The sequence below is a fragment of the Triticum urartu genome, chromosome 2A (genome assembly GCF_056163025.1).
Source record: "Triticum urartu cultivar PI428250 chromosome 2A, HENAU_Tu73, whole genome shotgun sequence".
Taxonomy (NCBI): domain Eukaryota; kingdom Viridiplantae; phylum Streptophyta; class Magnoliopsida; order Poales; family Poaceae; genus Triticum; species Triticum urartu.
Window position 1 is genome coordinate 71,019,486 of NC_141874.1, and position 27,588 is coordinate 71,047,073.

General features: G+C 48.7%; 5 protein-coding genes across 7 annotated transcripts; 3 read left to right on the forward strand and 2 right to left on the reverse strand.

The window, feature by feature from the left end:
* Nucleotides 1-787: 787 nt before the first annotated feature.
* On the reverse strand, nt 788-3,576 carry LOC125535698 (uncharacterized). The gene is made up of 3 exons (XM_048698765.2): nt 3,370-3,576; nt 3,155-3,245; nt 788-1,176 (listed from the first exon to the last, which is right to left on the reverse strand). Exons 1-3 carry the CDS (start codon nt 3,437-3,439, stop codon nt 1,026-1,028), a joined length of 312 nt encoding a protein of 103 aa, XP_048554722.1. The 5' UTR covers nt 3,440-3,576; the 3' UTR covers nt 788-1,025.
* Nucleotides 3,577-6,514: 2,938 nt separating this feature from the next.
* On the forward strand, nt 6,515-7,096 carry LOC147983839 (uncharacterized). Its single transcript, XM_087540883.1, has one exon. The coding sequence runs from the start codon at nt 6,515-6,517 to the stop codon at nt 7,094-7,096; it is 582 nt and encodes a 193-aa protein (XP_087397009.1).
* A 4,241-nt stretch (nt 7,097-11,337) lies between these two features.
* On the forward strand, nt 11,338-12,809 carry LOC125535697 (uncharacterized). The gene has a single exon (XM_048698764.2). The coding sequence runs from the start codon at nt 12,162-12,164 to the stop codon at nt 12,534-12,536; it is 375 nt and encodes a 124-aa protein (XP_048554721.2). The 5' UTR covers nt 11,338-12,161; the 3' UTR covers nt 12,537-12,809.
* A 912-nt stretch (nt 12,810-13,721) lies between these two features.
* Nucleotides 13,722-21,602, reverse strand: LOC125535696 (F-box/kelch-repeat protein SKIP6). Of its 3 annotated transcripts, XM_087543169.1 has the most exons (4): nt 20,285-21,602; nt 20,072-20,153; nt 15,313-15,417; nt 13,722-14,769 (listed from the first exon to the last, which is right to left on the reverse strand). In XM_087543169.1, exon 1 carries the CDS (start codon nt 21,467-21,469, stop codon nt 20,336-20,338), a length of 1,134 nt encoding a protein of 377 aa, XP_087399295.1. In that variant the 5' UTR covers nt 21,470-21,602; the 3' UTR covers nt 13,722-14,769; nt 15,313-15,417; nt 20,072-20,153; nt 20,285-20,335. The 3 variants fall into 3 exon arrangements, with proteins under 3 accessions (XP_087399295.1, XP_048554719.2, XP_048554718.2); XM_048698762.2 differs by lacking the exon at nt 15,313-15,417 and having other exon boundaries at nt 20,052-20,153; XM_048698761.2 differs by lacking the exon at nt 15,313-15,417 and having other exon boundaries at nt 20,285-21,601.
* Nucleotides 21,603-25,525: 3,923 nt separating this feature from the next.
* On the forward strand, nt 25,526-26,131 carry PSBX (photosystem II subunit X). Its single transcript, XM_048698760.2, has one exon. It carries the CDS (start codon nt 25,607-25,609, stop codon nt 25,958-25,960), a length of 354 nt encoding a protein of 117 aa, XP_048554717.1. The 5' UTR covers nt 25,526-25,606; the 3' UTR covers nt 25,961-26,131.
* The last annotated feature ends 1,457 nt before the right edge of the window (nt 26,132-27,588 follow it).

The window sequence follows — 27,588 nt, forward strand, 5'->3', positions numbered from 1 at the left end:
CAGGTGGGAAATACACTTTGGTTTCTGGTTGTATCTTAGTATCTACACCCTATATGAGGAAAAAAATACAAAATAATCAAAATACTTCAGAAGTTTGTATAGAATTAACTTGACTTTCTTTTGCACTAGTATATGAATTTCCACAAATAAAAAACCAGGGTTTGACTTCTGGACAAAAAAAATTATTTGCTATTATGGGTGACTATTCACACTATTTTTGGCCGAAATTTTGTTTTTAGAGGTCAAAGGGGGGGTTTTCCTTTTGTGGAATGTTTTTCACAAGTACTCCCTCCGTCCAGAATTACTTGTCACGGAAATGGATGGAAATAGATGTATCTATAACTAAAATACGTCTAGATACATCCATTTCTATGACAAGTATTTCCGGACGGAGGGAATACAATGGAAGGTCAAAATTTATTCAAAAATGTTTCAGATTTTTTGACCTTTTACTTATTTGCTATTTTTCATATAGGGTATAGATACACCGAGAAACCAGACGTCCGCGTCTCCAAGAGGTACCCTATCCGGCACTGGGCAGTGGATACCACACGAGCTCAGGGGAAAGAAATTAAATAGACTTCAGAATATGACCGGCTGCTGACTATATCTGTCCATCAAAACGCCCTCAAACGTCGTTTGCAGTAAAAGAGAAAAGCCAACACAACACGCATCATGCTTACTGTCACGTTTAGAAATAAAACACTCCATAAGGTTTTTCTTTTGCCTTGAGCAGAAGCTTCTGCGCACGAACTCGCCTTGTCGGTTTACTTCATCAGTAGTACTGTAAGAGAGAAACATTTCATTCATTACATTCATGCACGGTTCAGGAAAGCACATATTTCCATCCCCACGGATTTGCATACGGCTGCATCTAAATGCTGGTTCGGTAGCTTATACAGAGAACAGGAAGCCTGCAGAACTTGGATAACGGCATGTGAAATGCCAGATTGTTTGCTCAGAAAATAACATCAACAAATTCCATATCAGCTAATGGAAGCCTATATTATAACTTGCTGCCTCTTCTACACGGAGTCCTTTTTGGCGTTTCTGTCCGATGGAAGGAACTGCTTTGCATAGTCGTGAACCTTTGATCCTGAACCTGACTGGTGATCATAGTACTCCACAAGCGCAGAACAACCCAAGGCAGCCAGAGTGAGGGCCTGAGCGTGAAGCCTGCCAAGGTAGAAGAATTCAAATTAAATTAAGTATGTGTACAGCCAAAACATGTTAGATTTGACTACACAAAAAGGTCAAGTAAACAATGCAAACTAATCGTGGAGATGCACAAGGACATTGATAAGATCAGTCAAAAAAGAACAATGCCACCAGTGATAACAAGGATGTAGACAAACAAATTGAATGAAATCACAGGAACCTAAAAGATTAACAGTTGGAACTTAAAGATTAACAGTAGGAACCTAAAGGCTTAGCAGGACATCTATAAGATCAGTCAAGAACAATACAAGTAGGTAGATTAATGAAGTATCACAGGAACCTAAAGCGTTAATAAAAGGTCTGATAAGTATTCAGAATAACCCCCCCTGCAACTCTCATCCACGAGAGGGCAAAACAAAAATCCAGAGGTGCTCAAGCCTACATCAAGTCAGAACCATACTAATTCAGATGTGTGTTATTGGGATCCCATTATAGCTGGCTGGCTTAAGATAAATCTGGATGTGAGTTTCAATAGTCAATCTGCCAAGGAAGTTTCGTGTCATGATAAGAGACTAACTGGGATAACTTTTTCTGTCACAGTGGAAGTTTCTGGGTGCAGTTGAAGCAGAATGCCTAACTGATTTTTGTTTAGAGGGATCTATGTGGCTGCTTAGTGGACCCAGCATCAGGTAATCTTGGGCCCTTGGCAAACAGATTGTCTACCGGTTGTTCTGTCTCTTTTTCAATCTATTGGTGAGGATAGATCTTATGTTCATGATATCATCAAGGATATTTGTGCGATCATGGCTGCTCTTGCGGATTCAAGAATCATAAAAGTTCATCACCAGACCAATTAGGCAAGAGGCGGTTGGGCTGTGGTTTTTTACATGGGTTGGCTTCGACCTGCCTATCAGATAACATAAGATTGTAATAACATTGATCACTGAATGTATCCCTCCTTTAAAAGAAAATCATCTTCTAGAGGTATGGTAAATTCTTGGTGAGTTCCTCTTCTAACATATAGGCAGTCTTGCATTTCTATGAGGGATAGTAGAGATTATGTGTCAATACGCAGAATTGTCACTGACACCTAGAAAGATATGTACAACAAGCTAATCTTTCCCTACATATAACGACCTAGTGATATACAGTAATTTTTTAAAACTGAGGAGAAGGGTGCTATCACGAGAAATGTGTTCATTACAGTTTATAGGTCTGGTGACAGAAAACTATTTCTGACCTTTTACATTGAACGCAGTGATGAGGTTGACTAGCTAGAACCCTTTTTCGGTCACAATGATGAGGTATACTAAGCACTAATATGGGTTACAGCTAGTTGACAACTGACACCGTGTGGACCATGATGTGAGTATACTAAGCACTCATATGAGTATTACCAAGGACTTCCATGACATTATTACCCCAAAGACATACTGGAAAACTAAAACTGCACTGTTTAAGCCTCTGATCACATAAAAGCAGCTACCTCCCTTAACAAATTCACGTCATTATCAGTTTTGGGATATTGTTGCATAAATAGCTCTAAGATCAAGTTAATAGATCTATTTAGAATGTAGTGTGTGCATAATACTCCTGACTGAGGTGCCACTGATTACAGGGAAAGAAATTCTTGTTTCTTTGTTTCTGCATTCCGTTCAACCTATAACCACATCTTGTCCTACGAATTCATACCATCCTTGTGAATTTGTGATACACTACTCCAGAATTGAATACTCGCATCCTTGTTTACCAACAGTAGAGGGGCACACCACAGGTACCCATTAGTCCAGTACCCACCACAACTACAACTCCACGGGCATTGCTGATGGGAGCTAAGCCGATTTCAACTTGGCAGGCAAAATTAACACACAGTTCATGCATCATTGCTGGAAGTAAATCAACTTCAACATAGAAATTCAACTCAGGAGACAAACAAGGCAGGTTGAAATGCACAATTGACAGCAGTTCCCCCTCCCACCAGACAGAGGAAACGGACCTGGCGTGGATGAGCTTGACGCTGGTCTTCATCCCGGGCCTGGACCAGTTGTAGGCGATGGATCCCGCGATCCCCGTGAGCCACAGCGTCCCTGCAAAACCCACACAACAAAAAAGGGGATCAGATTCAATTCAATTCAATCACACAGCAAGGAACGACACGAAAAGAAAGAGGAGAAGCCCCGGCGGCGGGAGGGGGAGCTCCCCGCGGCGCACCTACGGCCCGCAGCTTGTGGTCCACGACCCACCCCCTCATCGCCTGCAGCGTCCCCTTCTCCTCCGCCATTCCTTCCGCCGGAAGGGATTCGAAAGCTTGTGCTATCAGATCGAGCTCTCCGGTTCCAATCTGTCTGCGCGTGTGCTTCTGCGACGGTGGGCTGGGTGGGGTGGGGTGGGGGGAGGAGGAGTAGAAGTAGAGGCGAAAAGGGTTTGGGGCTCTGTGGGTGGGGGCGGGCGGGGCGGGGGAAATGAGTCTGTTGCCGGCACGATACCGCGGTCCGCTGTGGCCGGTGGAGGCTGCGCCGCCACCAACGTGGCTCGTGGTTTTCGGCGTCTTCGTGGCGGAACCGGGAGCGGGGCCGGATGCCGTGCGGGGGAATGGTGTGTGTCCTCTCCTGTGGTTGCTGATGGCACATCGTTCGTCCAAAAATCAGATTTTAGATTTTAAGTAGTTCTGTGCCAGATTTTTTTGAAACTGAGAATCTATTATAAGAGCTATAAAAGCACCTCAAAAATAATAAAATTGTACTTAGATCCCTAGTCTGCTGAATTACCACTACCGCCGCTAGAATGAGCCGCCGACACGACGATGTCGATGCTCCCCTATCGGAGCCAGCTTGACCTTGTCGATGACAATTGGAAAATTTCCATGCACGTGGCCCTAAAGACCAGCGCCTTGAAGTTGTGGTCGTCGTTATTGAACCTTTGAATGGATTTGAAGCACCTGACACCAAATCTCGTTGTTGCACATGCACGAAGAGAAACCCTAACATGGCCGCCTGAAGGAGACGACGAAGCTCCGTCGACTACGTCTAGATGGACAAACTCAAGGAGAATCGGAACACAGAAGACAAACTTTAAGAAGAAGCGCTGCCATCCACCCGGACACCGCATCCTGCGAGGACGAAAAAAAACCTAACCTAAACTACTAGCCGGAGCGGAGGCATCGGAATTCCACTCCCTGACACCAGCCGCCGGAGCGGCAGGCAGATGGGGGGCAATCCACGGGCTCGCCTGTGAAGCTTGGAGGGGACGAGTTTGTCCTAGCCGTCGAGGGAAAGAGAAGAAAATGTCTATTTAGTTTATGCCACTACCAACTTCATGATTTGTCGTATTTGCAAAGAAAGACTTACCCACAAAAATACTGATGCAAAAACAGGGTGATTACATATATGTCATCGTTTGTCATAATGGTGTTTCTTAAAGTATTCAATTGTTGCATTGGATATTTCGATAGATTTTGCAATGGCATGCGTTTTTGTAGTTCTTTTTATGAGAGAATATTTAATATCTTTCATGTGTCATTTACAGGAAGTAAAATGTCTTTGGTAACACACAAAAAACACAGGTCTTAAGTATTATCGAATTTACTTATTTTTGCGTGGATGACATTGTCATATTTTGAGAAGGTATATTTGTGAAAAACAAGACGCGTACACAAATCATACCTTCCATTGTTTTGTGTAACGGTTGTTGCTTGCATGGATTTTTTTTGACAAGCTAGCCGAGAAGGAAGGACGTGGTAGTTTTTTTTTGTTAGCAAAGGATAGTTGTCTCAATTTATTAGTAAATTTCAAAAATTTAAGGTTAGTTAAATAGAGATCCAGTGAATAAAGAGATTATGACACCCTCGTCAATAGAGCAATATTCCCATGCCATCAACATGTATTAGAGATACGCCCTGCTAAGGAGATCCATTTGGGTTGATGCCCACAAAGATCATCTTTTATGACCCATTGCTCCCAATCAGCATCCCCGATTTCATGATGGAAGATTATTAGCATTTGTTTTGGTTGTGTGAGTCGTAGTTGCGATTTTCTCTATTTGTAACCAGTCGACGGGGGCGCTTGTGTGATGCTGGGAACATATGTTGGGGATTCGCAGCAGTGGTGTATGGGGTGCATTTGTCAGACTATTGTGTTGCTTCATGATTGGGAGTGGTACGCGTGTCATGTTGGGCAAATAAGGTTCTTCCGCCCCAGCTCAGTTTCGGTGGTGCCTCTAGCACCGTCGGTGGGTGTGTGGAGATGTGTCTCCGGCAGATCTATCTTCGGTGGATTTGCTCGGATGATTTGTTCGTTGTTCGTCTACGCTCGTGTCTCTTCAGGTTGGATTCTTTCGATCTATGCTACTCTTCATCGGTAATGGTTTATGTTCTGGTGTGCTAGTTCTATGGGGATTTAGCACGACGATTTTTCGACTGTCTGCTACGATAGGTTTTGCCCGGCTCCGGTGGGGGGGTGGGGGACATGGAGGCGCGTCTACAAATCTGAATATGATTTTTATTATTTATGATGTTCATTGCATTGTTATGATTGAAAATGAACAGATCAAAAGTTTTTCTGAAAAAACACATATGCTACCACATAGGTAAGCGCACAACAGATCGAAGAACGGCGGCGGCTCCCAACATTTCCGAGCAGCACTAGCAGCTACCCATGGGCAGGCCGCAGGCGACGACCCATTGCTTCACCTGGAGCAACCGGGATTAATAAAGGCAAAAGCAGACAGTGGTTTTGGAATCCTTGGCCGAAACCGCGGCCGCGCTTCCTGCGAGCCAGCCAGCCAATGAGCCTCCCGGTTTCGCGATGCACGGCTCACGGCTGTTTGATTTGCAGGAAAAAGAAAAATCGCAGTGCGGTCGTTCACGCGCACGGACGCACCCACCCCCACCCGTACCCCGGCGGCCAGCGGCACATGGAACCTGGCACCTACCGGCGGCTACGGCTGCTTCCGCCTGGTCGCCGAGCTGCTGTCCCAAGTAGCAGCAGCCAGCCCTTCCTTGTCACTGCAAATTTTAATTCACCTTAAAGCAACTCCAACGGGCCGACCCAAATGGACGGTGTTTTTATCCGTTTTTTGTCCGTTTGGGTCGGCTGCCCGCCCGCCGTCCGCCCTTTTTTAGTTTTGGATTGGCAGTGCGTCTAACGGGCCGACCCATTTTCATGACCACACGCGTTTAACATCGTGTCATCGCCTTGATTTTGACGCTCCAGCACGCGGGAAAGGTTCGCGCGCGTTGATTTTGGCGCTCCAGCGCGCGGGAAAGGTTCGCGCGCGCGCCGTGGCCGGCGCTCGCTATAAAAGAAGGCGCTCTCTCCACACTCTGTCGGCCGCCCACTCTCGCCGTCTCTGCGCCACCATGTCGATCCGCCGCCTACGCGCTTCGGATTTTCACAGAGTCTGCGAGCGCCGCTCCGGCGCCTTCTCCACCAAGATCTGGTTTCGCGAGAAACGTCTCGCCCTCGGCACCTTCGACACCGCAGAGGAGGCAGCCCGCGCGCACGACGCGGCGGCGTGGCGCCTCCTGAGGCCTCGTCGGGATATGAATTTTCCCAACGTGTCGAGCCAGCGGGCGCAGGATCTGACGCCTCTCCCGCGGCTTTTCACCGATGAGGATCGTCGTGTCCACCAGAGACGGCAGCGTCGCCTCGCCATAGCAGAGAAGGACGTGGAAGCCTTGGTGATGTGGCGTGGAGGCTACTCGCAGGACATCGTCGACGAGCGCCAGTTCTACAAGCAATTGAGATCGGAGAGGGACGCGAGGAGGAGGGAGCGAGCCGCCTATCGGGAGGACAAGCGTTCGCGGAAGCAGGCAGCTCAATTGAAATTGAAACTACGAGAAACGGCGGGTTGGGACTTTGAAGACGAGGCGTATGCTGACGCCTACATTCAGACATCGGAGGAGGACATTACCGAGTCGGAGTCAGAAATCGACGAGTAGTGGTCTTTTCTTTTTATCTGTGTACGCTATAATTATCTATGTATCCATTTTTATCTAAAAAATGGTCGGCGACGTAGCAGGCAGGCGAGGGTGTGAATTCAATGTGCCACTGACCAGCGGGCCCGGTGAGGAAAGAGGGCGAGCGCGCGCGTGTCCGTCTCGTGTCTGCGCCGACGCAAATCCGGCTCAAAAATGGGTTTGGAATGGGTCGCCCGCGGACGAAAAACGGACGCGCGTCCGTTTGGGTCGGCGCGTTGGTCCGCCACTTTTGTCCGCGTCGACCCAAACAGACGCGGGCGGACGAAATGTGTCGCCCCATTGAAGTTGCTCTTATCACCTAAAGATTTGTTTGAAATATAGCTTGAACCTGGTCCAAAACTACAAGGTTACAAAATTTTGATACACGTGGAAATTAGAGCGACTCCAACGCGCCGACCCAAATAACGCGCGCTTTGTCCATTTTTCGTTCGTTTAGATCGGTTAGACCAACATGCGTGTTCGCTTTTCGATTTGGGTCGGCAGATATGACCCACGGAAGGCAGACCCATTTTTAGCCCGCATGGTCGAAATAAATTTAAAAAAATTTAAGTAAACATAAGTGGCCGGTCAACGCCGGCCAAAGTCCTCTTAAATATTTAATTAAACATTAAAAAAGCCCGCACGCTGCCGTAGTCGCTGGCGTTGCCCTTGACCTTGTCGCCGTCTTTGCCGCGGGTGAGGCCAATAAAGACGGGAGGCGGCCCAGCCCAGCCGAACGCGGCTTGATAGACTGCCAGGGCTGCCTCCTCCGGCGTCTGTTGCGGTGGTGGTAGTGCGGCCACGCGGCCGTGCTCCTCCTCCTCCTCGCGCTCCCTCTACATGCATCGCTCCCCATCGGTGTGCTCCTCCACCGGCCTGCGCTGCCTCCAATGCTCTAACTACATGGCCTCTTGTGTCGGCGTCGTGCCGAGCCAAACGAGGGGAGGGGGAGGGGGGCGCTAACTCACTCCCGCAGCTGGTCGGTCTAGATGTACCACTCGGCTGGCTCGGGCGTAGGCGACGGGTGGGTGAGCGGTAGCGGCACCATGCAGTCGCCAGCCGCAGAGAGGGCGATGGCCTCTGGCAGCCTCGCCTGGTAGTCCACCTCCTTTGTTTCCGCCTTCAGCCGCTCCTCCTCGTTGGAGGTTTCCAAGGCCACCGCCAGCGCCGCCTGGTAGGCAGCCTCCTCCTTCTCCTCCGGCTTGACGGCTGGGGAAGGCGGGGGGTTGACGTGGTGGTGTTGCACGTCGAGCTGTTGTTGCTCCTCGTGCTCGAGGGCAAATCAAACCTCCCAATGGGGAGAGTCTGCCACGTACTTGGGCATCCGTCACTGCTCCAGCGTGAGCTGCGCCCGGCGCCTGCGCACCTTCTCGGCCTGCGCCCGCTATGACAGCAGCCCCGTCGACACCGGGATCCTCTGCGGATTAACATACCAGTCGTGTGCCATCGTGACGTCGGGGCACGACAGCGGCTGCCTGAACACCTAGTGCCACCGCGCTTGGTGCTCCCGGATGTGCAGCTGCTTCCTCACGGACCTGGCAAGCAGCGGCGGCGGCGGAGAAGGAAGAGAGAGGGAGGAGGAAGCGTCAAGGGTGAACTTCCCCTTGTTCTTGCCGGAGCCGCTGAATAAACCCAGTGCCACCGTGTTTGGTGCACCTTGATGTGCAGCCGCTACCTCGCGGGCCGGGCAGGCGGAGGCAGAGAAGGAAGAGAGCAGGAGGAGGAAGCGTCGGGGGTGAACTTCCCCTTGCTCTTGCCAGAGCCGCTGAATAAACCCATGAAAAGGACGGCCTCCCGGCGCTTCCACTGGCTGACGCGTGGGCCCGGTGTCAGTGACCGCTATTAATATGACCGTGTTAAGTTGTTGACCGACCGCTATGTGGGACCGTGGCGGACACCAAGGGGATGCGCGGCGCGTCCACACTGATGCATTTCAGGCCCAAGTTTGGACCGAAAATCGGTCCGCGCAGATGTGTTTTGGGAATGGATCGACGCGTTGGGCCAGCGTTTTTGTCCGCGGCGGGCCAAACAGACGTGGACGGATAAAATTGGCCGTCTGGTTGAAGTTGCTCTTGCCAAAAAACGGTTGAAACTTTGAAACCTTGACAGAAAAGGGAAGTTTGTTCGCATTATTCTTTGGCTTGGGAAGCAGAAGTGCAAGGAACCACTCCGCCCCCAGCGTCGAAATATGAAAGAGTATCCAAGTTTCTAAAACTTTTGTATTTTTTGTGAGATCCAAAAGTTTTTGGTGATCAAATTTAAAGCATTTCTCATCCACTGCCGCCGGGTGTGGGTTGCTCTCCCTTTCGGCCTCTCCGGCAGCAAGTGGGGAGGAGTCTAGTACGATGAGTCTATGGTGACTTCGACGGGACACACCCACCAACATGTTGTTGCTAGCTATTATAACGATCGAAAATTTGAACTCAAATTCATCGGGTTCCTCGGAACCTAGGAGAACCTTGACGACAGGTTTTTTAACTCCTCCGTAAAGAATTCTAACTTGGATATTTCTAAGAATCACCTTCAACACGAGAGCTAGAAATCTTGCCTGAAAGAAGATTTCTAGTCCTTCACTGACTACTGTAGATAGGTTCGACTGAGCACACATGAAGACTTTCTATCCTGCTTCACTTTGAGGCTCCTTAATTGTACATTTTGCATATGACTCCAAAAAGAATAAAGGATAATGACAAAGAATTGCACTTCTTCAAGCTTCTCTTCAAAGGGAAAACCAGATTCTTGAATGTTTATATACCACAACCTTTTTGGGGGTCATAGCCAAATTCCTAGTGACTTTCACTTGTGTATACTCACAAACACATTAGTCCCTTAACCATTCTGCCATTAATCATTCAAACCCCGTATGAGGGCACTAGATGCACTTACAACTCATAAAGCAGTTCATGCAATGGTGTTGTGGCAGATCTAGCTAGTCGTGGCAGGTGTTCGTCTTCATACTTCCTGGTGTTGCTTCGAAGTTGGCGACGAGGTGAAGTGTGCCCATGGTGTCGTGTGTGGGATTTCTAAGGGTTCTTTTGCAATTTTACATTATTCAGATCATTTTATACTTTCTTGGAAAAGGCATCTTATATCTGATAAAATCAAAGAAAGCTATAGCGAGTGCAAAAGAAAGACAACAAGACACAAAACGACTAGCAAAAAATGTTGCATCAAAAGATCATATTGGTCATCATCTTTCTTCATTTTTACACCGCCCTTTAAGTTTGAACTTTTTTTTGAATCGGCAGTAAGAGAAAGGGGCCCCTGCAAACTCTCTCAAACCAAGCTTTTGAAGACTGTAATAGTCATTTACCATTAGAAACGAATCTAATGACTGCTGAAGCAACATCAGTTGAGGCCTCACTCTATGCAGCTTTCAATAACTAGTACAAAGGGTTGAAAAAAAGGAATCATATGCCACACAACAAAACAAAAGAAGAGCTCGAAGTCGTTGCACCGCCAAGAGCCAATCAACTCCTTCCATTAATTGATACACCAACTATCAAGATCCAAAGAGAACCAACAGATCTAGCAACCCCCTCACAGGCCCCTGTCAACCCTGGATCAGACATCGTCAAAGGTGGAGAGAAGCCATCAAAGAGACTTTACTCCAACGCACCATCATCGCCGCCACCTCACCAATGGCCCCAAAAAATCTAATGGAAACAAAGATCTACAAAAAGTAAGAAAAACAAAAGGGCGTGTTCCACTCCTCTGACCGTCAGATCGGAAGAGAGGAGAGGGGCCAAGGCGGTGGTGTGGAGGGTACCATGGGTGGCGTGGCAGCCAGTGGCGTACCCAGGGGGTGTGCCAGGTGTGCCATGGCACACCCAGATTTTTGGAAAACATTTTTTCACCATGTAAAAATTAGCTTATTTTTAAGGCCCATACAAGTTAATTGAAATAGACTTCAATTCTTTTAAAGTGTACACACCCTTCATTTTATTTCTAGGTCCGCCACTGGTGGCAGCTAGGGCTACGAGTCTTGTATACCCTTGCTCTCTAACGCATTAGTGCATTATATGATGTTTTTTATATTCCTGAAAAAAAAACTAAAACTTATGTCGTTTGCACCGGACATTGTCGTTCTAAAATAGCCAGAATAGGCTTCAGGCCTGGGAAAATCACCAGCCCCTCGTACGTAACCACCGCCCTGCCCCAAATTTAGGCTCGGCGAACCCTCTCCCCTCATAAAGCACCGCCCCCTTGCACATGCGACCGTCGTCCGTCCGCACGTCGTCCCTCCCGCGTTCCGACCTCCGTCCGCCCCGCGCGCCCCCGAGAGGCGTCCTCTTCGCCGAGAAATGCCGGCGAGGAGGGTGGCCATCGACCTGCTCCGGAACGCCTCCCGCGAGGCGTTCCAGGCGGCCGTCTCCACCATGCTGAAGCCGCCCACCTCCAAGCCCCTCCACCACGACCACCGGTGAAGAGGCCAACCAGCACGGCGGTCGGGCTCGCTCTCGGAACAGCACACCCGCTTCGCCTCGCAGCAAGCAACCCAGCAACCGCGTACGTGCATGCGTACGCACGGGGCGGCATGCAACGCGCGCGACGTGTCTCCACCTACTACGTACCTTCTTCCTGCGATCCATGGCTCCGGATTGGACGGACGCCGTGCCTTCGGTAGACGAAGCTCCGTCGTCGTCATATTCTATGTGTGTGCGTTTGGCTCCACTGTACGTCACTCCCGTGTACTACAATGTAAAACGTCAAGACGTACGTAGTGTACCATACATACATATACATGGATAATATATCTCCAATGGCAAGGAGGAGCCATGCATACACCTCGTCAGCAAAGTGTGCCTTGTGGTAGCTACGACGGGAGCCCGGTCAAGGTCGCCGGCCCTCGCCGGTATCGTCTCGCTGTCACTGCCAAATATACAATGCGCGCCGAGCGAACGACCGCAGTTGGGAACGTGGGAGTGGGATCGATAAGAATCGGCGATGCGCCCCTGGTCAATGGCAGGGCCGAGGGAGCCAACGAGCGTATCGCCATTTGCAGCTAGCGAGCGAGCTCGGGACGGACCGGAGGCCGGAGGGAGCGATGATGTCGGAGAGGAGAGGGGAGTGGGAGGACTACCGGACGCCGCACGGGCTGCTGATGGCGGTGGTGATGGGGGCGGTGGTGGCGGGGCCGCTGTTCGTCCTGGACGGCGGCGAGGCGGTGCGCGAGGCCGTGTCGGAGCTGCTCGGGCCCGTGGGGCTCCCGCTGCTGCCCCTCGGCCTCGTCGTCCTCATCCGCGTCCTCTCCTCCGGCTATCGGCTCGTCGACGTCCTCGGCTTCGCCCTGGGAGAGTCGCTCGACGCCGCCTACCGCTCCGGGCGGGGGTCGCCGGTGGGGGTCGTGCTCGCGCTGCTGTTCTTCCTGCTCGCGGTGTACTACAGGTCGTGGTCGCCGTTCGGCGGCGACGACGAGTAGCTGGCGTGGGCTCTGGCCGGTGAGATCGGGCGTGCGGTGCGAGTTTGCATGTGTGATGCATGTGCTCGATCGGCAGCCTGCTGCTTAGTTGTAATATAATCGGCAAAAATAACATTGAGCCTCTTTGATTCGAAGAATTTTTAGAGGGTTCTGATCGTAGGCATGTTTTCTACCAGAGTTCTTGGATTCATAGGATTGCAAACCATACAATTTTTTTCGGTTGTTATAAGATTTATTTGTACGTTTTATAGCAAATTTTTCCATCCACCTTAACCTCTTGAAAACGAATTCTACATCTCTCATGTACGCAATCAAACAGCCATTATGCATGCCTGCTGCTTAGTTGTAATCGGCGGAAATAACATTGAGCCTCTTTGATTCAAAGTATTTTTAGAGGGTTCTAATCCTTAGGCATGTGTTTCTTTTCTTCTTCTTTTTTGAACTGCTCAGGCATGTTTTCTACATGAGTTCTTGGATTCATAGGATTGCAAACTATACATGTTGTTACAAGATTTATTATTTGTCGGTTTTATAGCAAAAAAATTTGGTTGTTATAAGTTTTATTCGTAGGTTTTATAGCAAAATTTCCGTCCACCTTAACCTCTTGGAAACAAATTGTATGCCTTTGATGTACGCAATCAAACAGCCATTCATTTCGATGTTTGCGTGCACATCAAAGAGGGCCTTTGTTCGCCAGATGCGTTGAAACATCAATTAATTTTCTGTGGTAGCTGCTCTGATGGCAAGTCTGCTGTTCCAGCTAAACATGTATTTCTTGTTTATTTCCCCATCGAACGAAAGCAATGTTGGCAAGAATCCAAACAATGACCCTTTTTTTTCTTCTTGTTACTGACTGCTTGTTATCTCTGCCAAACAGATGGAAACGGAAGACGAAGCTTCTTTGAGCTAGCCTCTTAAAGCCCTCCCCTAAACTCTTGCATTTAACTTATGTACGTATTTTTAACTAAATGTCGATGAAGACCGATCAAACACTACATGGTCCTCCTCTTGTCAATAGCCTCTTAATTCGTACTGTCTTCAAAGTTAGATTAGCCCCGCATCGGACCAAAGATTTTTTTTTTGAATTTTGGTAGGAGAGCTACCAACATTGATTAGAAAGGGCATTACAAGAACACCCCAAAGGAGTAATGCACCACATAAAGGTGAGTGCTAAAAAAGAAGAAATGAAAAAGGAGCTGCTCGGTTTATTGAGGAAAACCGGACAAAGACCTAAACAGCACCTGGCAAGACTAGGCCTAAAGCACCAAAGACATACAAAACGCCGGAAGGCCAACATCCCACAACATGCCCGGCCGGGCACTCGCGCGCTTTCGCCACTACCAGAGTACGCACCGAAACCGTCGTATCAATCCGGGCTGCCACCAGCATATCCACGAAACCTCAACAACATCAAAGAGGAACCATATGTCCGATAGAGCAAACATATGCCGCTTTGATCTCACGAGATTGGCTGACATTATGCTTCTTGCATGTTGAGGGTGCTCCTACTGTCCCACGGAGATGACACGGTAGCCGCTGCCAACCACCTCGACGATGGCGTGAAAGGTGAAGGTGTATGGGCTGTGTTGGCAGGGCAACTCTTCCTCGGCGATTGCCTCATCTTGCTCGTGTTGTACACGTCATCGGTGTTCTGCAGCGGCTCGCTAGACACCTTCCATAGCTTGGGGGGCTGCTCATCTTGCTCGTGTTGTACACGTCACCGGTGTTCTGCAGCGACTCTCCGAATGCGAAGCTTCTGTGCAGCACCAATGGATGTGTTTCTAATGTCTGTGCTGCTCCAGCTGACCATATTTCTTGGCTTATTCATGACAATGACACGTCAGCAAACCACCATCCAACTGGCCAAACACTCACCAAGTTTTTCTTACCAAAATCTTCTTCAGGCTTTACTTTCTTCGTGACTTCTTCATAGTGCCCACGAAGAAAACAAGACAGCAACAGTTCTTCCATGCTTGTACGACAGGCCCAACATATACAGCCTTGCGACATGGCAGTCTTGCTTACCTTGTTTCACTTCGTTTTAGTGTACACGATTTTGCTGGAGAAACACATCTAGCCAGAAGAAAGGACTGCGAAATCAAAATGCAGACCTCCGGTTGAGTAGTTCCCGCTCCCTGTCTCTCAAGGAAAAAGACCACACCCACAGTGGGCTGAATCAAGCTCATCTTGAATCATGGTACCATCCAGACAGGTTTATTATTGCTCTGTTTCCCTGCAAACAAGTATAAACAAAATTAAACTAGAAACTAACACCACGCGGACTGATTATGATGTGTACAAAAGATACCATGGAGCAGTATATGCATTTCTCATTCTTATAAATATTTTTCCCTATCCAAAGGACCAGAGCAGTCACCACGGTATGATAAGATGATGGAAATATGGAAATATTGTTTCTTCATTTGGTGACATGTCAAATTTCCTTCAGTGCCAAGGTCAAATATTGTGAGGAAACATTTATGGTATAATAACCACTGCTGCTACTGAAACAATGCATTAGACCTGACTAAACGGTGTGAAGATGTAATCCACGAGGTGGAGTAATATGGCGGGTGGCACAAAACAAACTCTATGATCTCATTCATGCCATAAGCATATTACCACCAGAACACAACCAAAGCCTAACATGCTTATGGGAAAAATCCGGCAGCAACTCCTTTGTACCGTCGGACATTCACGGCAGGCAATTGAATAAACAGAGTATATATATACGAAACACAAGAGGGAGCATATAAAAAGCTCGTAATTAACGTACAGAGCTCGGTGGTGAAGTCCCAAACCGACATGCTACACCGAAACAGGAAACCAACTGTTCCGAGCACACAAACATATATGGTGGGACCCGTAAATTCCAATCCACCTTGGAGAGAAAGCATAATGGTCATGAGAACAAACCGAAGCAAAGTTAATACACAACAAGTAGATCCTATCTATCAAGAATCATGAACTAAAGTATGAGGGTTATCATGATCAAGCTAGGTAAATGAAAGGGGTGTAAATTTCCGAGTGAACACCCATGGGAGCTACGCCCTTCCAACTACTTGCAAAGCCTCACAGTGATGTACGTGAAATAAAGCTCACAAGAGGTGAGTCTAAAGACTCAGCAAGCACACAACAAAGCATGTAATAAAAATAGATGTAGAAACATAAATACCAGTTTTAAAGATTGTGCCAAAATATGATGAAAGACATACCCAAAAACGCGCCTAATTGCATTCCCGAGGGAGCAACCCTTTGCTGCTCTTTCACGGCAAATTCACATCTTGAGCTAGGAAGCTCGAAAACAATCAAACAAGATGGCTATGGTTTCATAAATATACAAATAACTAACAATTCGAACTCAGAATATGAACTTATGAAGGTCAAAACCAGCAAGCACTTCACTGCTGTTTTCAGATTCAGAAATAGAGAGTAGCCGACTTTGAAAATTCATAGCAACATTAATACTCATGAGAATTAACTGAAACCTTTCGTACTAGCAATTATGCATCACAGACAGCATAGCAGGGAACAAAACATGAATTTATTTGAATGGTAAAAGCTCCTAAAGCCCAAGGCAAAACTCTATTCTTCGCTGCCCCTGAAATTCTGAACAACTGCAAAGAAACAGGCATAACAGGAGCTTCGCAACTCCGATTGATATGTTTAACCACTCGAAACGATCATGGGAACAATACATACGAAACATTCCATATATAGGGACTCAAAATTGGTGATTTCCAGATCTGGATACCCAGAAACAGCAATATAGACAGATTATTCCCCTAATTTCCAAATGAATTTGCTGCTTCCCAACCCTAGGAACCTAGGATTTACCATGTACAGCACCTGAGAGGATCATGTAGGGTGGGGGAACTCACCTTCGAGGCTTGAGAATTATCAAGGGGAATCGGACAGGGGAGGTGAGGATCTCCTCCTCCTCCTCTTCTTGTCTCCACTTCTTCCTCAAGGTCAGGTCTATGCTGCCCTAGGAGGTGGGGGAGGGCATGGTGCGGCAAGTAGGGACCTGGGGAGGGAAGGGAGGATGGGGTTGCCGGTGGAGAAGAGATAGAACGAACCGTGGAAGGGAGCCTTCTTCTTGGGGAAGAGAAGAAAGAGTGATGTGGAGGATGGAGTGGTCGACTCATGTGGATAGGAGGAGCTCATGTGGTGAAGATGAAGATAAGGTCCAACTTCTTTTTTTATATAGCATAATTTCAAAATCAATAAATTATCCTTGGCATTGAATCAAACAAACTGTGTAAGATGCATACAAACTCCAATTTGCCCAAACGAGTAGTCCATTTCGACCGTCGACGAGCAGTCCATTCATGCTTTTGGGCTCTCTTTATCCAACTTATCGATTCAACGAATCAAATATCCGATGCCGAGGATGCGTCAGACTCGTCGAAGTAGACTACTTGTTTGGGCAAACCGGAGTTCGGATGCATCTTACACAGTTTGTTTGATTCGATGACGAGGATTATTTCTTTTACTTTGAAATTAGGTTATATTAAAAAAAATGAAGTTTGACCTTATCTTCATCTCCTCCTATCCACATGAGCCGACCACTCCATCCTCCACGTCTCTATTTCTTCTCTTCCCCAAGAAGAAGGGTCCCTTCCACGGTTCCTTCCATCTCTTCTCCAGTCCGCTACTCCATCATCCCTTCCCTCCCCACTCCTCCCCAGGTCCCTCCTTGCTACACCACACCCTCCCCACCCCCTAGGGCAACCTGGACCTGATATTGAGGAAGTGGAGACAAGAAGAGGAGAAGATAAGGGGAGGAGAAAAAGATCCTCACCTACCCTGTCTGATTCCCCTTGCTCAAGCCTCAAGGGTGAGTTCCCTCACCCTAGATGATCCTCCCAGTTGTTGTACAAGGTGAATCCTAGGTTCCTAGGGTTGGAAGCAGCAAGGTCATTTGGGAAATAGGGCAATAATTTGTCTATATTGTTGTTTCTAAGTATTCACACATGGAAATCATCAATTTCGAGTCCCTGTATGGCAAAATCAGTATGTGGAATGTTTTGTAGGTATTGTTCCCACGATCGTTTCGAGTGGTTAAACGTATCATTTATCAATCGAAATTGTGAAGCTCATGTTATGACTGCTCTTTTGTAACTGTCGGAAATTTCAGAGGCAACGAAAATAGAGTTTTCTCGTGGGCTTTAGGAGCTTTTACCATTCAATTAAATTCATGTTTTGTTCCCTGCTATGTTGTGTGTGATGCATAGTTGTTAGTACGAAAGGTTTCAATTAATTCTCATGGGTATTCTTTTTGCTATAAATTTCCAAAGGCTTTTGTTCCCTGCTATGTTGTGTGTGATGCATAGTTGTTAGTACGAAAGGTTTCAATTAATTCTCATGGGTATTCTTTTTGCTATAAATTTCCAAAGGCGGCTACTCGTTATTTCTAAATCTGAAAACAACAATGAAGTACTTGCTGGTTTTGACCTTCATAAGTTCATATTCTGAATTTGAATAGTTGGAGTTATTTGTAGATAAGTTCCTTATGAATCCATAGCCATCTTGTTTGCTTGTTTTCAAGCTTCCTAGCTCAAGATGTGATTTTTTCGGCGAAAGGGCAGCAAAGGGTTGCTACCCCAAAAATGCGATAGGCGCGCTTTTTGGTATGTTTTTCACATCATGTTATGGTGCAATCTTTAAAACTGATATTTATGTTTCTACAGCAGGTTGCAAGCACCAATCAACCGCTGGTAGCCTCACAACGGCTGAGGCAAGTACACCGGGCAACAATGGTTAGATTACTCTCTTAATACTATGTTCATGTTCACATTTGTTTTTTACATTCATGCAATGGTGAACATACAATTCCCTAGAGTATAATTTAATACACCATACCACTAGTATGTGGTAGGGATTTGTTCTTGATAAAAAATTCCATCATGAGTGGATCTTCCCAATTAAAGGACTGATTCTCGCTTTGCAAGCGTATGGTCCTTCGGGTCCATCCTCATGTTATTGTCCTCTTGGTGAGGGTTGAAAAGGAGTTTGGCTGAGACGTCATCCCTCCTCAGCTTGCCAGCGGTAGCTCAAAGCCAAGTCCTCGGTCTTATTTGGTTGCATTATATTCTTCATGCATTCTCACGCCATTCAAAGCATGGGAGGTTTGAGTATAAAATTCACCCGTTCAAGCATGGTTCATCTTCATGATACTATCTATTCTATAACATGCTTTGTTGTGTACTTGCTGAGTCTTTGGACTCACCTCTCATGAGCTTTGTTTCAGGTATATCACTGTGAGGCTTTGCAAGTAGTTGGAAGGGCGTAGCTCCCATGGGTGTTCACTCCCAAATTACACACCCCTTTTATTCACCTAGCTTGATCATGATAACCCTCGTACTTTAGTTCATTGTTCTTGATAGCTAGGATCTACTTGTTGTGTATAAACTTTGCTTCAGTTTGTTCCCACCACTATGTTTACTTTACAAGGTGGGTTGAAGTTTGCTAGTCCCCACCTAGTACCTGTGTGTGCTTGGAACGTATGGTTTCTTGTTCCGGTGTAGCATATGGGTTATATGAGCTTGTTGAATGCTTCTGCTTGTGGTGTCATTTTTTTTTTGAAACAAGATGTGGTATCATTTATATATACTCTGTTTGTTCAATTGCCTGTCGTGGATGTCCGGCGGTACAAGAGAGATGCTGTCGGACTTCTCCCACAAGCATGTTAGGCTTTGGTTGTGTTTATGTGGTAACATTCCTTCTTACAAGGAGGGGTGTTATAGTTGGCATCCCTTGCAATTGCACAAAAGGTTTGTATCTTGATTACTCAAACCCAACACTATGTTTTTCAACTATGTCAACGCTCGATATTAGAAGGCATTTAACTGGACATAAGATTGCATGAACAACATCACTGCCAATCTTGTTTTTATTTGTCAAATTTAATTCCACAAAACTGACAAAACCAACCTCCCTTGCACATTAGACCATGTTGATCCGATATATAAGTCAAAACTGAATGCAAAATGTATCACCAATTCACTAGCTTATCAGCAATGCCCTATCTCTTATGCGAAGAGCCCAAGCTACACGCGGTTTGTATTCACACAAAGCAACTTCATACTACCTCCATTTTATTTACTTTTCATATTAGCTTTGTCTTGGGTCAAACTTTCTAAACTTTGACCAAGTTTATACAAAAAAAAATTAACATCCACAATACCAGGTCAATACAATTAGAATCATCATTCAATATATGTTCATACCATATATATTTTTTATTGTGAAAGTTTAGATTGTTTTCGATAAACTTGGTCAAATTTATAAAGTTTGAGTTAGGTCAATCCTAATATGCAGAGTAAATGAAAACGGAGCGAGAACAAAATTTATGAGTTATGACCATTACCGACTCACACGAAACAGCTAAACAGCTAAACAGTCACATCGACCCGAACAACGAACTCCCTGTGTCCATTACCAATACAGTGTCCTTATTCAACATAGTAACCTATGAATTATTGCCAAGTAATTTCTTGACTATTGTGATACCTCTAAGAACATATGCCTACCTCCAGCGAAGCATTCCCCGCAAATGTCAAGCTGTACTGCACACAATACCGAGTTTTTCGAGAGTCTCAGCCAACAATTAATCTGAAACAGCAATGAAGCCAAATATAAACAATGCTAGTTGGTAGTTGTTCAAACTGTTAAACAACATAAACTGCATGATTGCAGTTGGCGCAATAAGGCATGTATAACAAATCAACAAATCATATATTTACCTTTTGATGAAACAGGCATGCTCTCCTTGCTTCACATCTGCAGCAACCATGTCATAGATCCAATGAAATGCAATGTGTGATCGCAGAACCCCTCGGCATGTCTGTGAACACAGCAGTATCCCTGGATATTACCTTCCCACTTAACCGCCCCTCTTCGGTCCTCGTGACCTCAATGGTAGCCCATTCAATCACCAACATGTCCTTCACTTTGCCTTTTTCATTACTAGCTTTCCCTTTCAACTTCCCTTCCCAGATCAGGTAGAGCAATCCGCCGACATTGGCAAGAGTGGCACCACACAGGAACCTCGGCAGCTCCTTCTCCAACCCTTCCACCGTGTTCCAGGCATCAGTATCTGGATCATATCCCTTGACCTGCCCCATGTAATCGTAGGAGTAGAGGATTCCACCGACCACGGCAGCACGGCCCTTCCATCCCATGTCAAGGACCGGGGAGACCGGCGCCCACGCCTCACCAGGTGGCGCCGCCGGGTGGTAGACCAAGCCGCCGCGGTCGGCCACCGCAAGGACCTTCCCGGCGAGCGACACGCAGCCGTGCATCCACTTCTCCCGGAGGTGGTCCGGGCTGGGGACCGTGGACCACCTGGCGCAAGGGGAAGCAAGGTCGAGAGCCTCGGCCCAGAATGGGGACGACGGAACACAGCCTCCGGCGACGAATAGCAGACCGGGAAGGACCGCGGCGGCAGCGAACTCCCGCGGGGAGGAGAGGCGCGGGCCGATGGACCAGGATCTGGTGCGGGTGTCCAGGATCTGCACCGACGAAGCGGGGATCCCGGCCACGGATCCGCCGACGAGGTAGAGCCGGTGCCCGTTGACGGCGACGGCCGAGGAGGAGGAGACGGGGATCGGGGGGGAGGGGAGAGGCAGAGGGGGCCACCCGGGATGCGGCAGCAGCAGGAAGAAGCGAGGGGACGCGGAGTAGGGCGGCCGGACCGAGACGACGATGTGGGGGTCGGAGCGGCGGAGGCGGCGCCGGGCGGCGAGGAGGGGCTCCGGGTGGAGGCAGAGGAGCGCGTGCAGCGCGCGGGAGACGAGGGCGAGGGTTGGGTGCGCGGCGCGCGGGAGGAGCGCGATGCACTGGACGGCCAGGTCGTCGGGCAGGACGGGGATGAGGGTTCCGCGGATGGCCTCCGGCGGCTGCGGCGAAGAGGCGGTGGCGGCGGACATGGCTCGCCGTCGTCGTTGGGGATGGGAGGGGAAGAAGGATGATGCGTCTCAGCGTCTGTGTGCACGACTCTTTTTTCTTTTTCTTTTTCTTTTTTTCTTTTTGAGAAGAGTCTGTGCACGACTCGAGCACGGCTGGTTTGACGACGGAGGCTCGTCACTCTCTTATTCCGGGCCCCCGGCCCAAGGGAAGCATACAAAGTTTTGGGCTGACATGGGCTAACGTTTTGGGAACTTAAACGTGGGCTAGTCCAAGAGTGTACTTACTGGTTAGAAGATGCCCTCAAAAAAAAACTTACTGGTTAGAAGAAAGTATACTTTTCACCCTCAAATCCATCTAGTTGGATCAAATTCCCCCTAAAGTCTAAAACCGGTTAAATCATCCCCTAAAATCTGCAATACCCGATCAATAAGCCCCTTGAGTGGTTTTGGGAAGGATTGCAACCGGTTTTGACTTGACTTGCCCCGCGACGCAATGTTCTTGACGAGCGAGCACCGCGCCGGGAAGTAGTGGCTCTGACCATTCATCTAGGTTGAGGTTGTTGGCGCTGGCGCGCCGCGGAGATTGTAGCCGAGCGCGAGATCGCTGGGCCTTATGCGTTGCCCGAGGCGTGTCCTCACGGTGACGATGGCGTCACTCCTGCCTAGTTCCGACGCGCTGGGCACCCGTGTGCACGCCGTTGTGGCGCCGCCGAAGGTCGGCGAGGGGGCAACGTCCAGCACGACAGACTCCGTAAGCTGTCGGCTGGTAAGCGCGAGCTCGAACCGGTGCTGGTTGTACTTCTTCATGCCGAGATGGGCGACGCGATGGGTGGTGACGTCGTGGAGGTCCAGCGTCGGTGACCTTCACGCAAAGATCTAGCGGCCCGATCCCGCGCGACGCCTCCCTCGGGAGGAAGACGAGGTCCCCGTGGCAGACCGGGCAGAGCTCCATGGAGAAGGCGTTCTCTTGGCGGTATGTGTTGCTCTTCATGTCGTGCGATATGAGTTGCGTCCGCCATGCACGCCGGCGGAAGGGAGGCGATGAGGGCCTCGAGGCCGGCGGGCGCGGGACCGTGACGCAAAAAAGGAAGTCGAGATCGCCGGCGCCGGTGACGTTGATGCGGGTCATTGAGCCTGTCGCGCCGAGGCCGGTGAGCCGTTCTTGTGCTCTGCTCGGCTTGTTGTGTTTGGCAAACATGGCGACGGGGTGGCAGGATGTTAGTGTGAGCCTGTGATCTAAGGGTTTCAGCCCAGAAGTGCAAACATGACAACGGAGCTTGGCCCTTTTGGCCATGGCGGTCCAATGGAGCTCGCCGGGCACAAGCGCGGGCGGCTGGGCATCTGCAGAGTGCAGACACGTGCGTGTAGCGCTGTAGTACGGCAGTGCGGCTCCAACTGGGGGCGTGCTCCCTATGTGGGACGCGGCTGCAGGGGGGTCAGGCCGTGGCCGGCCAAGCTTGGGGATATGGCCTCGGCCATGGGTGACGTAGGTGAGCGAGACGAGCTGAGTGTGCGTGGTACAGGAGGGCGCTGGCCGAGCCTAGCCATGGCAGCCGTGTACTGCTACTGGACGGGGCGGCGGCGGTTACTCTGTTCGCGGCGGGACAGCACGGGCAGCACGGCGGCATCTTGCTCACTTTCATTGCCAATTCAAAAACATTATCCCAGTCAACAATCTTTAGTCAAAACCACCTGCAATCCTTCCCAAAACCACTCAAGGGGCTAATTGATCTGGTATTGCAGAGTTGAGGGGGTAATTTAACCGGTTTTAGACTTTGGGGGGAATTTGATCCAACTAGAGAGATTTGAGGGGGGAAAGTGAGCATATAATCTTCTTTAAAAAATATCAAATGCACACTTGCAAAGTATTGAAAGTTGAAAGTTTGAATTTGGTGGATTCTGTATGAACCCAGAACACTGTGTACAACAAATTTTTACGCTATATGAAGGAAAGATGGAGGGTGGGTCTTCAAGAGAAAGTGTAATTGAATACTGGAATTATTGCCGCAAAAAAAGAGAAAATGTAATTGTATGCACAGCTTATTATCTCGACAGGCAAAGGGACACGTTTCTTGCTAAATTATGTGCTTCACACTCCATCACACAATGTAAACACGCCAGTTTTGTGAGAATTTTGCCGGACCTTGTGTAGTTAAAACCCACACGGTGCCGGGCGCACCCACGTATGTTTTGGTTCCATGGATCGTTGGCTTCCAACCCTGCAAATTGTCATCCGGAGTTCCTTAAGGTAGTTGTGTACTTGTGTTGGCGACGATATTGTGTGAAATGATTTTTTTTTCTGACAATTGAACTGTTTGACAACTTGCCATTCGAGAGACGAAAAACTATCCATCTATTCATCAAACATCATGGCGGTACAAAGAGCACAAGAAGTAACAAAAATTACATTCGTGTCCTTAGAGCACATAGCGACGAGTACAATCACTGGAGCGAGCCAAAGCGTGCGGCGTAGTCATCGCCCCTCCCTCACCGAAGTCGGTCAAATCTTATTATAGTGAACAGTCAGGAAGTCGTCGTGCTAAGGCCATAAAGGACCAACGCACTGGTACAACAACCGCCGCCAATGAAGAGAAGCATGGACCGAAATGGATTCAACCAGTAGACAGATGAACGTGGACGAACAAAGACCGGATCCACGCAGATCTGCCAAAGACAAACATTGACGGAATCTTGCTAGATCCGCCAGAGGCACACCTTCACACGCCCTTTGACGACGCGAGGCGCACCGTCGGGACAGGGCAAGGCGGGAAGAACCTTACTCCATCTTCAGAGAGCCGCCGACGTCTCACCTTCTTGAGCATGACACAATCTCTGGACAGACTAAAAAAGCATCTAAAATGAAGTATAAGCCCTTCCACTAGAAAGGACCGAGATCCGTCACGCCTCCATGGCCCTAAGGCCAGGCAGATCGGTGGCGGGGCCGGTGTGAGGCTTTCTTTCTCGGAAAGAAGGAAAACGCCAATAGACAAGCCCCTGACTATAATGCTCTCGACAACCTTAGATTTTCACTTTATTTGGATTGTTTAACCAATCTTTCAAACGCTCAAGGTTAGTCTAGTTTCTCTAGAATTGGTCTCTTGCAAATTCTACACGCAAAGTCTCATGCGTCTCTTCATGTAGACATCAGATCGTTTGTCTTTTTTTTAGTGAGCTTATGTGTGGTTTTTTAAAATTATTTTAAGGGCATATCCTTTGCTTAAAAACGAATCAAATGCACACGTACAAAGTACTAAAAGTTTTGAACTTGTTGGACTCGGTATGAATCCAGAACACTATGTATAACAAATATTTGCGCTTTATAAAAGGAAAGACGGATGGTAATTGTACGCACAACTTATTATCTCGACACACAAAGAGACACGTTCTTGCTAAGTTATGTGCCTCACACCCCATCACAGGATGTAAACACACCAATCTTGTGAGAATTTTCCGGACCTTTGTGTGTAGTTGAACCCACGCGGTGCCGGGTGCACCCACGTATTATTTCCTACGAGAAAATCAACAACAAATTTGCAGAGAATGTTTGCACTGGCATGCAGTGCATGCTTGCAATCCTTCGTCACGAGTCTAGATGGTTGGAGAAACATAACCATACCACAGAACAAAATTCGTCACACAAATTACGTAAATACACGAAAGTTCGTGAGAATTATCCGGACCTCGTGTGTCGTCAAACTCACACGGTGCCGGCTGCACCCACGTATTTTCCACCAAGAAAACCAACAGCGAATTTGCACAGCACGATTGCACTGAATACAAAACAAACATGTACTACAGTATGAACGAGCTGAAAAAGTATTTATCCGAATGCCGTCACATCACCAGTACATACATACGTTTTCACGTATCACCCGGCCTTGAAAAAATTAACACGGAGAAAGGGGGGACCTGAGCCAATCAGATCCGAACCGGAAATCGCAAGCTGGAACGCCACAGCCACATGCCACCTCCGGGGATAACGTTATCCCTCCACGGCGCGACGAGAGCTCCCCACGTCGGACTCCCGCGCCGACCTGGCACGCCGCGATCCTCCACACGCCCTACTAAAACCTTCTCCGCGCCAACCATCCCGTCCCCCACACACCTCACGCCGCGCGCCAAGCCAAGAAGAAGACGCACCCACGCAGCACGTACGCCATGGCCGCCACCGCGTCCCTGTCCGCCGTCGCGGCGCCCCTGTCCGTCGCCGGGCTCAAGAAGGCCGCGTCGTTCCGGCCCCTGCCGGTGGCCAGGGCCGGCAGGCCCGCGGCGAGGATGACGGCCGTCCGGGCGTCCTCCGCGTCCGTGCAGGAGAAGCTCACGGCCGGGCTGACCGCGGCGGCCGTGGCGGCGGCGCTGGTGCTGCCCGAGGTCGCGGAGGCCGCGTCCCCGGGGCTGTCCCCGTCGCTCAAGAACTTCCTGCTCAGCATCGTGTCCGGCGGGGTCGTCTTCGCCGGCATCGCCGGGGCCGTCGTCGCCGTCTCCAACTTCGACCCCGTCAAGAGGACCTGATCATCTTACTGGATTCTCATGGCAGGTCGCCTCGCTTTGTATCTCGATGAATCTCTTTGCTGTGTTTTATTCGGAGACTCTGTACGTAGAAGAGATCCATGACAATGGAGTTCTGATTAATGGCTGTGTATACTCTGGTTCGTCTGCTTAAACTGTTGCTTGCGGGCTGTATCCAGTAATTGCATGTTTGTTTACTTCCGAAACTACTTCCCCCTCTCCAAATTACTTGCAGCGTGTCTGGCAGTCTGAGGGAAAGGGAATGAAGATTACAACAGCGAGGAGTTTGTCTAGAGATTAGACTTGAGAATTACTAGAATTTTAGTCTCAGTCTCCTTTTTGATGTGTGGTGGGAACAATTATCGGTGAGAATTTGGGAGGAACCTCTATCCAGCCTGAATTAACAAGGGGCTAGGGAAGAGAGGCGTGGAAATTGACCTCTTTGGTTCCCTTTCCCCTTCTCTCCTCAACTCCCTTCCCCTAGCCAAACAATGGATAACACGTCTTGTATCCTTGTAACTCTCGTTCCTTATCGCAAATTTCCTCCAACGAGACACAATTTTAGTTTTAGGTTGATCCTATATCAAACTTCTCTAATTTGGGACCAAATATGTAGAAAAAACATATCAACATTCACACCATCAAATTACTTTCATTAAATCCATCATCAGATATATACTTTTATTCATATACTCCCTCGGTCCTAAATTACTTGTCGCAAAAATGGATAGAAATTAATGGATCTAGAACTAAAAATTCGTCTAGATACATCCATTTATGTGACAAGTAATTCTAGGCGAAGGGAGTATACATCTGATGTTGTAGATATTGGATTTTTCATATAAACCTGGTCAAACTTGGAGAAGTTTGACTTAGACAAAACCATAACTTCAACTAATTTGAAAGGGAGGTAGTACCAACCAGTGCAACTTCTTTTCAACTTTTATCAAAAATCTTGAATCCAATTTTTGATTCTTGTCTTATGAAACGAACGTGTCGGCGTTTTGGGAATGAGGGTCCCCAGACTTGCCTGCCTGCGGCCCACAGCGTGGCTCCACCAGCGGCCCCGTACAACCCATCTTCACCAGCAAATACTTAAGACCCTCGCGAGGGCCAAGCCTCGTGAGGCGGACGACGCAAGACCTTCTTAGGGGCGGCTTCACCAGGCTGGCTCGCGAGAGGCGGAGAGTTCAAGGCAAGGGACACCTCACGAGGTTTCTGTGACGCAAGCCATGACGACTGGAGCCAGGCGGGCGCCAGCGCGCGGAGTGTCCTCGTTTCCTCTTTGGTGCTAAAGAGGCAAGCGCAGGCGAGGAGTCCCGAGGCATCAGGCAAAGTTTTCCATATCGGTGCAACGAGACCAAGACCAGCAAGACGGCAGGACGGAGGTCACCGTGGAGCCCAAGACGGCGTCACCACCGCGGGGGGCTCTCCTGCACCATCCCTCTCGCTGCCTCGCCCGCCCCCGGCTGCGGGCGATGTGGCTCACGGAGCGCTTCCGCCCCCTCCGCAACAAGATGGCGCCCTCGCACCGAGACACGCGACTCATGGAGCGCCTCCGCCTCCTCCGCGTCAGGACGGCGTCTTCGCTCCAAGATGTGCAGTCCCACGGCGTAATCCACCGCGCCGTG

Bases quoted from the DNA above. Each gene is read 5' to 3' on its own strand.
- LOC125535698 (XM_048698765.2), bottom strand. From the start codon at position 3,439: ATGGCGGAGGAGAAGGGGACGCTGCAGGCGATGAGGGGGTGGGTCGTG. The intron at 3,246-3,369 runs GTGCGCCGCGGG...TGGGTTTTGCAG, and splicing joins CCACAAGCTGCGGGCCGTAG to GGACGCTGTGGCTCACGGGG. The intron at 1,177-3,154 runs GTCCGTTTCCTC...CTACCTTGGCAG, and splicing joins GTCAAGCTCATCCACGCCAG to GCTTCACGCTCAGGCCCTCA.
- LOC147983839 (XM_087540883.1), top strand. From the start codon at position 6,515: ATGTCGATCCGCCGCCTACGCGCTTCGGATTTTCACAGAGTCTGCGAG.
- LOC125535697 (XM_048698764.2), top strand. From the start codon at position 12,162: ATGATGTCGGAGAGGAGAGGGGAGTGGGAGGACTACCGGACGCCGCAC.
- LOC125535696 (XM_087543169.1), bottom strand. From the start codon at position 21,469: ATGTCCGCCGCCACCGCCTCTTCGCCGCAGCCGCCGGAGGCCATCCGC.
- PSBX (XM_048698760.2), top strand. From the start codon at position 25,607: ATGGCCGCCACCGCGTCCCTGTCCGCCGTCGCGGCGCCCCTGTCCGTC.